The sequence below is a fragment of the Diadema antillarum genome, unplaced genomic scaffold, assembly GCF_040938485.1.
Source record: "Diadema antillarum isolate AM-2024a unplaced genomic scaffold, OU_Dant_1.0 seq00000085_RagTag, whole genome shotgun sequence".
NCBI lineage: Eukaryota > Metazoa > Echinodermata > Echinoidea > Diadematoida > Diadematidae > Diadema > Diadema antillarum.
The window spans coordinates 44,624-62,122 of NW_027271177.1; the positions used below are offsets into that span (position 1 = coordinate 44,624).

The 17,499-nt window shown below is 40.7% G+C and overlaps 1 protein-coding gene across 1 annotated transcript; it reads left to right on the plus strand.

Annotated features, from left to right (window-relative positions):
* Positions 1 to 1,314: 1,314 nt before the first annotated feature.
* Positions 1,315 to 17,285, plus strand: LOC139726480 (glutamate receptor 3-like). Its single transcript, XM_071637435.1, has 10 exons — positions 1,315 to 1,390; positions 8,412 to 8,600; positions 9,593 to 9,841; positions 10,522 to 10,697; positions 11,470 to 11,523; positions 12,110 to 12,403; positions 13,223 to 13,342; positions 14,047 to 14,193; positions 15,312 to 15,512; positions 16,071 to 17,285. The coding sequence occupies exons 1-10, from the start codon at positions 1,315 to 1,317 to the stop codon at positions 17,283 to 17,285; spliced, it is 2,721 nt and encodes a 906-aa protein (XP_071493536.1).
* The last annotated feature ends 214 nt before the right edge of the window (positions 17,286 to 17,499 follow it).

Genomic DNA, 17,499 nt, shown 5'->3' on the forward strand with positions numbered 1-17,499 from the left:
CCTCAAGATGTGTATGATTCTGTCTGGAGGGGATTGCACGGGAAATAATGGAATGACTAAATGATTTTACAGTTTCCTCCTGTGGGTTGAGAGCCTATTCAAAATTGCTATGTTTCATATTTTCAGTGATTTGTCAGTTGTAATGTTAGTTTAAACAATGATAAAATTCAAATATTGATTAAAGATGGTGCAGTCATGGCGGAACGGATTCAATATGCGTCCTCTGCAGTTTAGGGTTCAGACAGTATTTAAAGCAGAAAATGGTCATTCCATCTGTGAATGTCAATGGCATATAGCAGCTCACTCGTGTATCATTGTTTTGACTGGCAACATCAAATGAATTTGCACTTATACGCGCATTGAATTCATGTACTAAGTATTCTTTCTCGACTCAGTCCAACACCCGGCACACCACGGGTAATTGCGTGATTTCCACGATAATAACTGCATATTATTACATGCTTGTGTTTGGAAAAGAAATATTCTTTCGTCATCACTTGATGTATTTGCCATGATGTTAGACCGGTAAAAATACCAAAATCAGAATTTTCACAAAACTGTGGTTCAACCGAAATGAATCATCGGCCTTGGGGAGAAAATAAAGAGCTCAAGTAACCTAGCTGGAAAAGGAAGAAAAAGAGGAGGAGGAAGAAGAAAGAGAAGAAGAAGAAGAAGAAGAAGAAGAAGAAGACACAGCAAAACGGGTGACGATACAACGATGACTCTTTTTCATCATTCACTACAGTCGGCATCTTGCCTGTTCTTCAAGTAGGTCTAATAAAAACTGTAATGTGATGTAACAAGGGTGGACGTACTGAGTCCCGTGTTAGGCTATGTCTACGAATTCTGTATTTTCGGTACCCCCACTCACTACCATGCCCACTACAAAGACTTCAATATGGGATACGAGTCATTCGGCGTACTGTAGAGATGAGGTCACCTGAGCGGAACGCCCTCACTCACCGGTCCCTCACTACTTGATGCAATATGCACCCATCTGTGCAAATGGAACTGACCAGTCCCTGGGCGGGGTCGATGAATTTGATTGACACTCTGTCAATCATTGCTCATTAGCATGGACATGAATGCGTAATGAGGTAGTTTTGTTCTCCGCTGCGATCTAATCGCTTTCGCTAAAAACGTATAGCGTAGCTACAGGCTTTTCCGACGAACATACCCCTCCACTGGCCGGAGTTAGTGGCTCTTAGAACTGATGCTAGATCTCGAATTTCCCAACATCACCTGCAGAATTTCTCTTCCAGGAAGACAATCGAGAATTGGAGGTGAAAGCGAGGGTGCCACCTCAACATCATGATGGCGAGGACGGTGCTTTTAGCCTTCTGCATGCTGATGGTACAGCAGCAGACATTTGCCGCCGAAATTTCAATCGGTAAGTTGAAGAGAAATCTCGAATTTATCTAAACATTGTCAAAAAGACAACTTATTTCACAACAACAAAATCATATGGGGTATTGATATCAATCCCTCATCCTCCATTTCCATGGAGACGGTTGCCAAATCTTTCATCTTGAGACAGTCGTCTGGGAGGAAGTCACGACCTCTTTTTGTTTTCGTCATTAGGGCTCCATCCATATAGCCGTCTGATCTTGAAAAAAACAAACAAACAGAATCTGATTCGAAGAGGAAAAATAAGATTACAATGTAATGATCATTGAATCATTGGAATTTTACAAAAAGCTTTGTTGTGAGCATTGAACATTTGCCTACAAGAAATATTTGTGACCTAGCTGCACAAGCAGAAAAGCCAGTGATATCGTGGTTATCACGCCGCAATGATTTTACTAGCGGGTATGAAAACACTCCGCCATATATATCGATGGCTTTTTGTACTGCCATTCTGAGGCCCTTACATCTGCATCTTGTGTACGTGTAATGCATTAGGCTCTACATTCAGTAGTCGGCAGATAATATCGTGCTAGGGTGTTGTTTATTTGCATACTGAATGCTGCAGCGAGTGTGTGGGATATAGGAGAGCACGGTAAAAACACAACAGTGAGGCAGTATGCCCTCGTTAGTCTGTAGCGAAATACCGACTAAATTTGTGGCCAGAACTCCTCCGTTGAAAACCAGCGGGAAACCCGCTGGGTATAACCACGAACTCGGCTTTAAAATTCACGGTACGACTCAGAGCCAACGATTACAATGAATAGAAAAAAGGGGTGATGGGTGGAAATAACAAGCCAGAAACCAAACACCAAGCTGCTCTCACACGAGAAAAGAAAAAATCCCTACAGAACAATCCAGCCCCTTACTAGCCAGTGAAATATTGCACTTACAAGCTGTGTATTATTTGTCACAAGCAAGGTATTCTGGTTGATACAGTACAATGAGAGTTGTTCTTTTGGCAAAATTCCACTTGAATATTAATGTACAATGTAGTGCCATGGTTTAGCACATAGCGCCCACGTTGTATTTTGTGACAGAAATTATGTAATCACGGGATAAATAACTCTGAATGGATCACCATGCACCCAGTACGAAAACATATTCACCATCACAAATAAAGGGAACTCGGGGATAAAGAAGCAAAATCCTGCAAAGGCTAATGTACAGCTCATAGATGCTCTGCGGTACCTGCTTTTCCTTCGATGACATTATGTAACAGCTTTTTGAAAAGTTATTTACCGAATCAGGGAGAGACGATAACCAAAGCACTATCTAAATAAGTATTTCAACACGTCACTCGAAATCCAAAACCGAATGAAAGACGGACTGGCAATATCTGACCTATTATCATAATGAAATGAAAGTTGTAGGCATGAGCTCAAGCAGATTATGCTTTTGTACTTTCCTATTTTCAGATATCAGGAGCTTCTGCTTATCACTATATAGATCAGTTTCACTCGGTTGTCATTCCAAGTTTGAGCAAGGAGTTGATTTGAGATACAGTCATGAGCTTGGACACGATGGCAGCCAGGTAGCAATCTGGGATGTGACCAAGTCTAAAATCTCTGATTTCTGGGTCCATTCATTTACTTCAATCTGATCATGTTTCATTCTAGCAAGTGGTCGTGGCCATATGGACACTGAGTGCTATACCCGCCGCAGCATTTTCTAATCAAAATTACCGTATTGCTAGTTCAGACACATTTAAAATCCCCTCTCTACCATGAACACAACAAATCGCATTCATTGTTCAGTTGGGAACCCATGTCATATTCTTTGCACTGAATCTTTGGACTCAAGTCAAGCGTAAATCACAGCCTCAACTTTGCTTGCTTCTAGAGTCGTGTTAAACAGCGCTAATTACTACGTAAATCACCCCCAGACAGCTCAAACCTCGTTTTGCCACACGCTCTCTAGTCTCTTCAGCGGGGAGCTGGTGCTTTTGTTATAATCCACAATGACTTTGAATTGATTCTTAGAAATGCCAAGTTCACACTTGATCAACTAAGCAGATCAAGAAGGAACGGAGGGGATTTTATTAGGAACATATCTTCACCACCAGGCTAGAGACTCGGGGTGCAGAAATTTAAACTACATGTACCATCCAACTGTCCAAGAACTTGAGACTCCTTTGCGCCTTGCCCTGGGGTTTATTCAAACTTACGCTGACTATAAATATCTGAAAAATGAAAATAACCCTAAGTTTTACCTCGGATGGTACCGCCTTGTCACTGATGAATTGGTTCTATGACCTTAAACCAGCTCTAGCTTCATCTAGTAATCATAAGATCATGAATAATAACAATTTTACCTGATAACATGAACATGAAAAAGACAACAGTAATCATTTCCAGGTGGCCATGATGAAATTGTGTATAAATGGAATAAATTACACATTAATGTGATACAAGTTTAGCCTTTACAATTCACTACACGCCATCTCACGCCATCTCACGCCATCACACATAATTATACATTTGTGAGATGCACATTGGGGCAGCCAGTCATTCTCACACATGGCAGACGGATACATGTTGATGATGTTTCAGTTGTAATACTCGACACATGCGTGTGAAGGAGATGGATAATGTTTATACTCGGTGGTGGTCGATTGGTTGACTGAATGAATACTGACAAATTCATTCAACCTGAATGGACAAAAAGGAGGGGGGGGGGGGATCAAAGATACTCATCATAGTAAAAACTACGCGACTGAAGTTGGACGGGGTTACTGGGTCTCTGCATACTTGACCTCATTACAAGAGAGTTTACTCAAGGCATGTTATGCTTCCCTCATATCATCGAAGAAGATTTACCTTTGGCACAGACCGCCATGTCGTAAAACTGAGCACGTCATCATGAAATCTGTTTCCATAGCCTTGAGATTAAAAGAGGACTCTTCTCTGGTTTGTTAATAGAGGAAAACAGAAAAAGAGAGAGGAATGGCTGACTGATATATCGAAAGAAATAAATCTGTCAGGAGTGCATAGCAGGGCGCTACTCACGGACTCCCGAAGGAAATTTATTTCTTCCTAAAAGGCCTGACGAAATCAGAGATCGTGCCTTATCTTGGGGGAAACTTTGTATGGGGTGGGGTCATACTTCGGTAGCTAAATCCCAATCTACCAGTATTTTGTTTGGTTTAGAAGGAGGTGGGGTCCCTTTGTGGAACACTAAACTACGTTCCGAATGTTCAACTCATGATTTGTAACTTAAAAGGATACAGGGACGATGAGCAGAAATAGTGAGTGATAATATACAGAGGGACAGATAAATGAATTGACACTTTGTGAACAAATAGTTATAAGAGCATGAAACAGAGAAAGCTTGTAGGTAGGAGACGACTTAATCAAAGTGTTACATTTTTAAGTTGATGTACAAGATGCGAGTGATTTTCAAGATGTTTTCTATTGAACAGGGGGAAATTTTGTCAGTTAAAAAAAAGGTCATTAATGATAACACAAAATTCAACAACCACTCTATCCCGGTTGTAAGCGTAGCTACTACCTTCACATTCACTAGGGTATTGCTCATTTCATGTACTACCTTTTGCTGCATTTCCCGCCTGTAAACTATTTCGTCGTCTTTTAAATCAACACAAACCGAACACAGTTGTGTGAAGAATAAAGCTACGTATTATGCTGACTTCAATGGTAGCTATTCAACCAAGGACAGCCTTCAGCATAACAAAGGCCCGTGGGATGGTTGCCTGTACGGTAATCGCACACAGTGAACATACTAGAAATTTCGCACACAGAGTAATGCTCAAAGCTGGGCTTTTAGAATGAGCAAAGAGCAAGTGACTAGGAGGAAATGATTCTTTGAAAATAGCCTCGACTGATATAGAATCTAATCACACGTATATTGCATGACTAGGATGTACAGGCTAATGAACATGTATAATGACAGTAGACAAATTATGACGGCATAACTGGAATTATGAAAGGGGGCAGCCTTAGGAATAATTATTGACGGCGCAGCAGGCGAACATCAGCGACCAGGTAGAAAACGGAATGTCGCCATCTCTCGACGTAGCTGCGCTAATTTCTGGTGTCGGGCTTCACAGTTAACGGTCGTGTTTCTATTTCGTATTATACTCCAGGAAAATAATTCCCATTGCTTAGCGTTTCGCATTTTCTTGAAATTTCTCATGTGATGCAAATTGGTAATTCATGATTGCCAGAGTTGGAAATTCGATCAGACCACAAATTAATCCCTACGTCAGCTGTGTGTACATTCTATGAAGACATTAGGCCTATCTGTTCCATAATCGCGTACAAAAAGACATTGAGAAAGCAAGTCACTGGTCATTCCAGTGAAGGTTGTAGTCCAATTGACGCTTTTCTACATATGCAGTGTATTATTATCAGTATATTGCATCGTTCATAACAGGACATGTATGCGCCCCTGTGAGTCGTAGTTTCTTTTCAATTCTCGACCAGCACACTAAGTAGAAATGCCGCCATCTGACGTCCACTTTGGGACAACTCTTAACAGTTGGCTGTGTCCCCAACGACATCGGTGAAGCAAAACCACACGTTTTTGAATTACAAAGGGAGTATTACAATGAAGCAGAAGGCGCCAGCGCAGGGTGGAACGGAAAGATTTTTGTATCATGAAAAACGATGCATCATTACAGTTCTACCCGGATGAAATAAAATGATACATATTTTAATCGTTATGCCATACAGGTACTGTGTGGTACGGTTCTCGCTGGGGGTCTCACATGACTCATACAGGCCATAGATTCATATAACGATGCGTCAGGCAACATAAATCACACTCAGGAATGCGGAAAAGGAAAAATCGATATCCAGATTATGATTATTCCGACTACGTAGTTCCCAAAACGACAAATATTTTCTGTGGGAGATATCATTCGCGTTCAAAATACGCTAGATGTACTGCGAGAAACATTGTGACCAAATCGAAGGGGAAGGCCTGGGCTGGAGGATAATCTGACATTGCCATGGTCTACTGTATATCCATCAGTAGCGGCAGCAACAGTTGGGTCTAGCAATACAATACGTGTATATAGATTCCATATAATTGTACATCACGAGATGTTACTTCAGCAAAGATAAAAGGCGTGAGATCATGCAATTCGAATAGATCATGGGTTCTCACCCGTAATCAGCTCGTTGACGAGAGCAGAGCCATGGTGAAAATACGGACGACGCCATCTGTCGTTCATTGGAAGCCATTCGTAGTCAGCCCACGCCCTCGACTCTATTCATGTCGATTTCTATAGAAATGACTAACCCGCACAGGAACGCGGAATTTCGAAAACAAGCTGTTGTCTGCAGTCACCCAACCAAGACGTGCTTTCAACGTTCGTCCTTTGACAATTTGAAAACTAACGAACAATCATGAAAAGACCCATTGAAATCGGTTTTTTCCCCTTCGTGTCGAGTAGACAAAGACCTTCCAGGAGCGGAAAGATATTTACAGCGGGTAATCGCAAAGGTTATTTCAAAGCAGGCCACTCGGTTCGTCCCCCATGAGACACAATAAACGACATAAAGAATGCATTATGTCCTTACAAAACTAAGCCGCCATTTTGGATTATCGTACCATCAGCTGCTCGCGAAGGAAAAGCTGATTCTAGAGGACGCGGACTATGACTTTTATCACGAGGAAAAAAAAACACGTTTGAAATAGACAACGCCCCTGGGTTTGGCGGGAAAGAAAACACTTTTGTAGGTTTTGGAGACATTAACGGCCCATTCGACGAAAATACCAACCGTCGAATATTCAAACGAACTAACAGCTCTTTGCGATATAATACACTAATGTGTCCCAATCATTCGGTGCCTTGAAAATAACACCCAGAGGATTTATTACCAAGAATTTTGTTGAATGGTCTGAGAGCTAGGTTCTCGCTTTTGCGGTTCCCAATTATCTATTGATCGGCTTACCAGTGGCCTATAATTCAGTATGCAGAACTCATAAGGCATGTACAAGCGGCTGACATGAGTAGATGTATGATATCCACGTTTTCCGAGTTGTTCTGTACACAATTTACTGCTGCCAACGTCTGCCACACAAGACATCAGTAATAAGCTGATGCCGTATTAAAAAAATAAAAAATAAAAAAATGATAATCATACTACAATATGCATGTATTGCATGTCTATCACCAATTCTCATTTTTGTTTCGAGCGTTCAGAGCATTTATTAGACATATAGATTTAGATAGATTATTGAATCCATACAGTGGTTAAAATGACACGGCCATTGTATTGATCATGATGGCCGCCATTTCCAACTGACGCACTCAGTCAGTGGCACTAATCAGAACACACAGAGAACGCAGTTAAGGGGTATAGGACGGTCTACGTTAAAATGCAGTGTGTGTACCCCTTCGCGATGCATGAATATTCTGCCAATGATGGTGTAATGTTTTTGAGTACGATCCTCAAATTCTCCCTTAAGCTTTAGCTATATACGCTTGCGAAGGGTCCAAGCTGATCCCGCCCTCTTTCCCCCAACTGAAATATCATCGAATATGTATATCTGTATGTTCTACTTTTAAAGTGACATGTTTGGACATAGATGTACAGCATCGTTTTTCTTTTTTTTTAACATTGATTAAGAAAATTAACAGACCATCTCCAATTTCCTGTCTCGATTTGATTTTGTGATACATGAAAATTATATTCGACTTTACAGCAAATGCAACAGTATATAAATGATATTTTGTTTACCTGATGATTGAAACGAATGATTTAGGCTCGTTTTGCCTAATTTAAAACTTGCAACATCAAAACGTATATGATGCTCAAAAACTTATTCAATGTGACTAGTTATGTAATACACTTTGTGGTGTGCTTAAAGATTTCTTTTTTGACTTATTATCAAGGAAGATATAATAAACTGTCGATTATGATATTTTAATTTGCCCAACATCTTTGGATTCCCTGTGTCTTTTGCTGAGCATCGTAGCACGGAGATGAGTTTGTAAAGCAGCTGAAACTTATCTGCCATATTGAAAATCTTCCTAGGTTCCTTCTACGGCGCCGAGACGGACAAGAATGATGACTACAAACGGATCATCGACGACGCTACCTTCTGGGTGACGTCATACGGATGGAACAATGGAAACACACTCCGAGTGACCCACTTCCAGCCTGACACCCTGCCCAATGGGCAGCAACAGATCAGCAGCAACATCTTTCAGGCCCTCCAAATCGGTAAACCGACTAAATGACTAAATACAATACATTGTAACCTTCAACCTTTCCCCTCCAAGTCAAGCCAACACAAAACGAAGATGACCAAATACAACACATTGTAACCTTTAACTGTTCCCTTCCAAGTCAAAACGAAGATGACTAAGTGAAACACATTGTAACCTTTAACCTTTCCCCTCCAAGTCAAGCCAACACAAAACGAAGATGACCAAATACAACACATTGTAACCTTCAACCTTTCCCCTCCAAGTCAAAACGAAGATGACTAAATACGACATATTTTCACCTATAACTGTTCCCCTTCCAAGTCAAAACGAAGATGACTTAGTGAAACACATTGTAACCTTTAACCTTCCCCCTCCAAGTCAAAGCCAACACAAAACGAGGATGTCACGAAATGTTCATAAAATTGAACATGACGTTTGGCAACTAAACTGCATTTCTGTTTTTATACAAAACGAGCATGATGGTAGTAGATCTCACAATATCGCTATAGATAAATCTCAATACGGAAATTTCAGAAACAGTAGTGGAGGTCTAATTCTAGCTTTAAAAATATTGTCTTGTCATCAAGGCATGTCATCCGGGATCTCATGGCCTTGAAATGTTAACATATAAGCTGATATAACTCGCAACTTTTGAAGATAAGCACAGAACTCCCAAATCGAAGGCAATGCTTTTAAGATATAAGCAAAGTCTTAGTGTTCAGCATTCTTCCTGTACTCTTAGATAGCTTTAGACCTTGAACCTATGTTTTTCCTACATCTTCGCGGTATTACTCTATATAATTGCATTATAAAATAGATAGTCCAGCCAACAAAAAAGAAAGAGAGAAAAATAATCGTAATTGTGTTCGCTGTCATTAAAAACATATAACAATATCAACATAATAATGATCATTACATGTACTAGTTCCATTATCTCTGTCATATAATTAAAGGGGATAATGATAGAACTGACAATCACAAAACATCGGTTTTCTATCTTCACAGAGGTGTGCGCCCACGCAAGGAGTAGCAGTCTCCGTGGCATCATCCTGCCCAATGACATCTGTCCGGATTGCAATGACATCAGCGGCGTGATCGGCGACGCCATCAACCCGACGGCAACGCTCGACCTCTGTGGAGGCCAGTACTCCATCAAGCTGTACCCAGCCGTCGATGACCTTGTCGATCTCTACGCCGAGATCATTAACTACACCAAGTGGCGCGACTACCTCCTCGTCTACGACGGCGACAACGGTATTTTTTTTTTCAAAATCTCAAGACGAGTCTTTCCCTTGTGACTGATTTTCACGCAGACTTGATATTGCTTACAAGATTAACCCTCTCAGCACCAGCTCAATATGCAGTTGATATTGTTTGAAAACAAAATAGAGATGATGCTAGGAGAATTTAAAGAGACACACTTCCTCTACAGGGCAAATATCATTATTGTAGGTAGATTGTTAATGCAAAACCAACTGACTGGACTGACTGTCGATCAGAAAAGTGTTCTGTACACACAGTCCTGATACCTCTGTTATACATCTTGATATGATCAGGGAGGTGGAAATTCATTCCACCTCTCTGATATTATGCACTAAGGATAGGCCGTACTTGTTTCTCTCTTATCATTGCTTTGAGCGCATTGCAGCATGGGATTCTATTTCAGCGTGTAGATTCGATTGAAAGACAGTTATGTAACCTCCGGCACCACAGGATAATGAATGCGAATTATTTAAAAGGTATAATATCTATTTGATATTTTGTTATGTTTTATTTACAAGGTATTCTCTTCAGTTCATAAAAACTGAGGACATACAAAATATGCAACACACACTATTATGATAACCGCACACACTTACAAACAAGAAAACTACAGACTTCACTTTCACCAGTCACACCAGAAGTCATACAATGTTCTATTTCTTTTTGTTTAGCCCAAAGTATCGTAGAATCCATGTCTTCTCTCGCCATCGAGAACAACCAGACGGTCCAGCTTCTACCCATCGACGAGGAGATGACGGAAGTACGGCGCACCATCGCAGAGAGCACTGTCAAGAATATTCTCCTCTTTTGCCAGTACGAGGAAATCTGCCTCAAACTAGTGAAAATGGTACGAGCGTAGAGTGTTTCCATGAAAACGTATCACGCGCCGTTCATACTGTTGCACCAAATTGTGCAACTATGTGCACTTTATAATCACTTCTCATATTCTGAATAAGTCCAATCAAATTTCTCATGAAAAGTAAAGTCATTTGCACAAGCAGAACAATTTTAGCTCTGTGGAAATAATTGCTGTTAAAATGGTGACAGTGATAACGTTCTTGTAAAGCGCGCACTGCATTAAATGCTGATGTTCTTATATAAAATCAGAGAGATATAGTAGGCACGTATACCCATCGAAATTGAAATCTCCTTCACAAACTGAATATCGAACACATACTTAAACGTTGATTAGCAGTCTGTTGTGAGTGACATAGCTTAAGCTCGTCTACCTTCTCCTAACCTACCTACATGATATCGACTCTTACGACCCGTTAATCACAATGTACCTGTGAGTTTAGATCTTGAAACAAAGCAAGAAATGAAATCATCTATTTAAGCTCTTAAACGTTCCACACCACTTGCAATCAAACTTTTTGATTAAAGTGAGGATGGGTGTATTTATTTTGTAATTGTCCCAAACCAGTGTTACACTTTGGTGCAACTTAAGTATGTTCAGATGCTTTTATATTATGCGGACACAGCAATATATGAAATCGTTATGCATAACGTGTATGGTTGAACTGATTTTTTTTTTTTAAGTATACAGCTATATGTGCAAAATAAAGTAGCTTTCTTATCTTTCATTCATTTTTTTTTAATTTGTTTTCTCTCTGTCTCAGGGAATCGAAGAAGGCCTCATGAGCGACGGGTACCATTGGTTGCTTGGTAACATTGTAAGTCTTTGTTTCAAAATTTCAGATTGTATTGTGTTTCTTACCATTTTATTTCTCTTTTGTAGCAAATCTGTGTCGCACAATTCAGAAAACGATGCATTATGTCTAGATATTTAGGTCTAAAATCCTCAGACTATATACTTTTATGAAAATCTCGGTTATCAAATAATACAGGAGAGATTCATATTCTTAGTTTAAAACACCACCAGTGCTGCCAATCATAAAGTACATTCAATGACATGTAAATATTTTGACGTCGTTTATGCTCTACAATATCAGACGGCCTTTTTTGGAAAACAAAGAGTGCAAAGATAGGATACTAGTATGTTACTTGTATAACCAATATAGTCCAAATAATGGATGTGAGGTTTTCATTAAAGTCATTATTTCAGTCAGGACTGATCATCAACATCAGCTTTATCTTCTCATCATCATCATCACCACCACCACCACCACCAGTACCATCATCAGTACCATCATCAATACCATCACATTAACATCACCACTATTGCCACCACTTTGTAACATCATAACTCTCATTACGGTCGTCTTGATTAGTTTGCGATGCTTTTGTGTACTTTTGCAGGACTTACCCCTGACCTGGGAAGAAGTCCAGCAGATCCGGCAGGACGGGGCTTACATCACTCGGCTGATAATGAACAAGCAGGCCAACGTCAACGTGCGATACACGACCACCAGAGCCGAGAACCAGGAGGAATGGCCTTACCGCCTCAAGGTGGCCTACGATGCCGTGGTGCTGATGGGTGAGGCCTTCGACAACCACCTGCGCCGCACCGGCTCCTTCCCGTCAGCCGTGGCGCAGTGCAAGGCCACGTCTGAAGACTTCACGCTCTCCCCCGTTATGCAGGATATCAAGGAGGTGAGAGGATATGTCACGTGATTAACCACCTGACTCACTTCAAGATTAATATATTGCGTAATCAAGTCTAGCTTTGTAGTACACAGATCATGCTACTGATTCTTCTATTAATGACTGAGAATACCAGATATTGAATCTAAACATGGTATCACTCATACATTGTTTTAATTTACCATTTTTGTGCATCATTTGAATCGATAGTTGTTCATATTGATTCAAGGTCTTTGGTTTGTGTGGTGACTAAATTTAATTAAAAGTCTTGATGGTGAATGTTCATGTTCATAAATTCTATTTTAACATTGTTGACGATTCATCACACATCTTGAATTTTAACCTTGGTCATGGCATGGACCATTTATTTACAATGCTAGCAATGACTGTACAATCGTTCAGGATTAGTGTATGACAGATTCCCACTAGTCTTTAATGATTACTAATGCACATTGATTGTCAGGTTCATCGTTAGGTCGAACTAAGACGAAATAAAACGAACTGTCCAATATTCAAACAGTTTTAACAACAATTTAGACCTTTTACCCCTAACCTGCTCTGCATCTTGTTGAAGACTTCTCTACGTGAAGCCCAGTTCACGTTATTCAGTTCTAGTCTGTGTGAGACGAAACAAATAGGAATGATTCAAGAGAATCAAAATTAATTAAACAAGTGAGTTTACTTTTATCTTGATTCAAGGTAAGGTTCATCTACGTGAAGCCCAGTACACGTTATTCAGTTCTAGTCTGTGTGAGACGAAACAAATAGGAATGATTCAAGAGAATAAGAATTAATTAAACGAGTGAGTTTACTTTATCTTGATTCAAGGTCAGTTTTGAAGGACTGAGTGGACACGTGGCCTTTGACAATAATTACCAGAGGTCGAACTACTCCATCACCGTCCATCAAGGAAAAGGACAAACAGTCTTCTTCTACACTGATAACCAGGTACGTGGGAAGATGGAGCCTTGGTTAGCACCGTAAAGCTTTATGGTCTGTAGTAAGGATGCCAAAGTTGATAAGCGTGTTAGATTGGATGTAAAACTAAAAACTTAGTGATATTCAAACAACTTTCGATATCATTACGCCCTGAGTTTCACTTGATATATGAGATATATAATATTTTTTATAGATGTGCATACACTTGCATCAAAATAAATGCATGAAATGGTTTGATACCTGTGCAAACGGAAAGACAGATCATAATTCGTAAGGCGGAAGAAATTTACATTTTGTGTGTAGCTTGTGTGAAAGACTTGCTATGACAGAAATGTTCAATAATTGCAAATAATACGGCAACCGAGTAAGTCAAATATGGACACTATTGTTGTAGTCGTGGATATGATGACTGCTGCTATATCAAGTTCCACGTGATAGTCGTGGTTCTGCCTTGTATCATGGTTAATCTGAACACACACCCACATACACACACATTCTTCATGTCAGCACATGTCATTCAATGAGACTTTGTGATGTATGCAATGCAAGAGAGTAATCAACTAAAAGAAAGAAAATATGGAAAGATGAGTTGAAAGTATGTCATATACCCCAGGCAGGGCTAATAAGGATGCCTGTTTTATCATCTTGTGATAGAAGCACCTGTAGGTTTTAATTAGTAACTGTGTCTATTCACATATCTGTCTATCCCTCAGGTGTACGAGTCTGGGGAATGGATACAGAACGTCAACCAATGGCGGCGAGACAACCGGGGCCTGAATTGGCCCAAACCTGGCTCACGTCTTAACATGTTCCCCTTCAGGAATGCCGAACTCAAGAGCATTATCGTCACCTCGCTGGAGGTAAGCGGGGGTTCGCTATTTTATTCTGTCAGGGCGTCTTTGCATTATGGATGTAGGAAAACAATGAAATCATGGAATCTAAAGTTCCTCAATTTTTACTAGGCAGTGACGGCGTTCACGCCCACATTCGTAAGTTGTACGGAGAGATGTGGTCACTGCCTTACAAACCCTGAAATGGTAATATTCCAGAACTAAAATATTTCCTTTGAAAATGTCCTTTGAAAATGTCATATTTCCTTTGAAAATGTCAACACAGATCGAAGTTTCACTGTAAATATTACCTTAATTCACATGTGCAATCAAACTGATGATCCTAAATGGAAAACGAAAACCTCTAGCTCAACATTAGGATTCAGAATAACATGAAAATGCATAATCAGCGGTAGGTTGCGTTGTCTCTACTCATAAAAAGACCCCAATGTTGGCAATGACCAAATAGTGATATACCTATTTCATAAAGAAATGTTGCAAACGCCTATGTAGGACATTGTTTCAGAATAAGAACACTTTGTAAGTTTATGCTCAGTTGAACGAAGAATTGAGCTGTAAAGAAATATCCCACACTAAGATTTTATACCAGAGAAGTTTTCAGTAGAAATAGAGAACTATTGTCAAACAGCTCTGCGATGCTATTACTGCATTAAAAGCTCTTATGATACATCTTCATAGTATTTAAAACTACGAGCTCCGCTTTCTTTCTGTGAAGTGAAAGTCGCTGTTATAGAGGTGTCCACTGTTACTCTATTGCGTTATTCTGTACATTCTTGGCAAAAAAAAATGTTTTTCACCCAATATATATATATATATATATATATATATATATATATATAATGCAATGCTATTCATAATGTTGGCATCTTCTGTTTCCGTAAATGTATGATTTTGTGGATGTTTTCAAAATTTGAAAAACAGGAGACTGCCTTTGTAACAGAGTGAAAAATCATTACATATACGTGACTAAACTGTTCAGTGAGTTTATAAGCAAGAATAGTTAGGGTCATAATATCATTTGTGTGGGCATGTTTTTCTGTTCTTTCCTTAACTGCTATGATTATTAAGTAATGGATGGTAATGGACAATACTAACATTATTACTTTTTGTATAAATCATAATTTCAGGAAGCACCATATCTGATCGACAGTGGACAAGGTTTCATTGGCTACATTCCCGAGCTCCTGCGCAACATCAAGATGGTCATGGAGAACGAACTTGGACTCGACTTTGAGTACACTATCGAACTGGTTGGAGAGGGCGAGTATGGACGACTCGACTACACGACTGGACGATGGAGCGGTCTCATGGAGAAACTTGTTGAAGGGGTAGGACACTCAAATACCTTTCGTTTTTAGATATAATTATAAGAATGATAATGTTCAAAAGATAGCGTAAAACCAAAAGTTTGTGACATACAACGATTCATTTTTTCCTGACATTTTGGTATTGAATGCCTCTTTTGAAAGACTTTGCCACTTGAGAATAATGACGGAAATGTTAATATTTAGAAGTCTACAGAGTATATATTATTTTGATATCAAATTTGTAATATAACTCCGAAAATTACTAGTATTCTTATGAATACATATCTTTAAGAAATTCATTGATATTGAAATTTATTCAAAATCGAACTCACGATGTAACCACCTGAGAGTGAATAACCACGACAAATTTGTTATTCTAAGGTAATTTTCAAGAGAAAAAAATTCACAAACAACATCTTTACAGGGAGATGTAATGTCTATGTAGACATATTATGGAGGTGAAGAAAGAGAGTTGGGTTCCAGTTGCAAATATGTTATTAGTGCTCAATGTGGACAGGAATTAATCTGCTAAGTTTCAAAAGCTTACAATCTTCTTCTCTTCTAATCTCTTTCTTGCAGTATGCTGATATCGCAGCCGCACCGATGGCAATCACCAGCGAGCGCGACAAGTTCATCGACTACACCGTTCCCTTCATGAGGAGCGATCTCGGCATCCTCATCGAGCATCCAAGCTTTGTGTGGGAGTATCCCTTCGTGCCCGTCTTCCCCTACGACTGGAATGTCTGGATCTGCAACTTCGCCGCTCTCTTCGTCACCGGCATCTTCCTCTTCTTGGTATGCTACTTCAGTCCCTACGAGTACCGCGCCAAGGCCCAGCGAGGCGAGGTGACTCCTGAGCAAGGGGAGAGTTTCAATTTCACCAACACGGCCTGGTATATGATCACCACTATGTACCTCCAGAGTTATGACGTGTCGCCCCGTTCCGTGGCGGGCCGCATCCTCAGTGCTTTCTGGTACCTCTTTATGCTGGTCATGGTGTTCCTGTACCTCGTTAACCTCACACCCTTCCTCAAAGCGTCCAAGGGCATCATTCTGGTTCGCGACGTCGGGGATCTCTTCGACCAGACCACCGTCGATGTCGGGTTTGTTAAGGATAGCTCTGCCTACGACTTTTTCCGTGACAACCGCATCCCTGAGTACCGTCGCCTGTGGGAGACTGTACAGTCTGCTGTGTCCATGTACCGCGATGACAGTGGTATCGTTCTGGAGGTGGAGGACGGCGTTCTGCGAGCAAGGCACTCTAACGGGAAATACGCCTTTATCCACGACAGGCGTGTCCTGGAGCACGGCTCACGTCAATGGCCTTGCAACCTGGTGATCACCGGCGGTAGCTTTGCCACGGTCGAGTACGGCTTGGGCGTGGCTTCAGGTTCTCCTCTACGAGACCAGCTCTCCTGGGCCATCGAGCGTCTGGAAGAGCGCGGCATTCTTGAGGAGATGTGGGATAACGATACCTGGGTTGACCCGCAGCGACGAGGGCCTTGTAGGAACCACAAGATGAGTTACTGGGAGAGACAAGCACTTTACTCACTGACGGCTGTGGATCTCCAAGGTATGTACTACCTGATGATCATTGGCATGGGGTCAGCCGTCATCATCTTCGCGCTCGAAGTGCTCGCCTTCCAGCTCGGCATCGGCACCAATGCACCAAGGGTCAACCGAAACGACCAGCACGAGATGCGTCGAGCTCAACCATTAACCGGCACAGGTGGTGGCGGCGTTTCCTCTGGTGGTGGAGGAGGAGGTGGTAACGACCAGAAAATGTGGATCTAGCCCCCCCCCCGCTCTTAAAGTTCCCTATAGTTTATTTCTCTCTTCCTGTCATTCTCTTTTCTTTTCCACTTCTAGACACCAAGTGTTCTGTCGCTGCACATCTTTCACATTCTCACCATGAATACGTGTGAATGGAAGGAAATCTTTTCAGTACTGAGTAATTTAGCACGTTAATATGTACACATACATGTACTTCGTTGATCGATAACATATG

Excerpts from the sequence above, each read along its gene's own strand:
- LOC139726480 (XM_071637435.1), top strand. The coding sequence starts at position 1,315 with ATGGCGAGGACGGTGCTTTTAGCCTTCTGCATGCTGATGGTACAGCAG. Across the intron at positions 11,524-12,109 it reads ATTGGTTGCTTGGTAACATT|GACTTACCCCTGACCTGGGA; the intron begins GTAAGTCTTTGT and ends GTACTTTTGCAG. Across the intron at positions 13,343-14,046 it reads TCTTCTACACTGATAACCAG|GTGTACGAGTCTGGGGAATG; the intron begins GTACGTGGGAAG and ends TCTATCCCTCAG.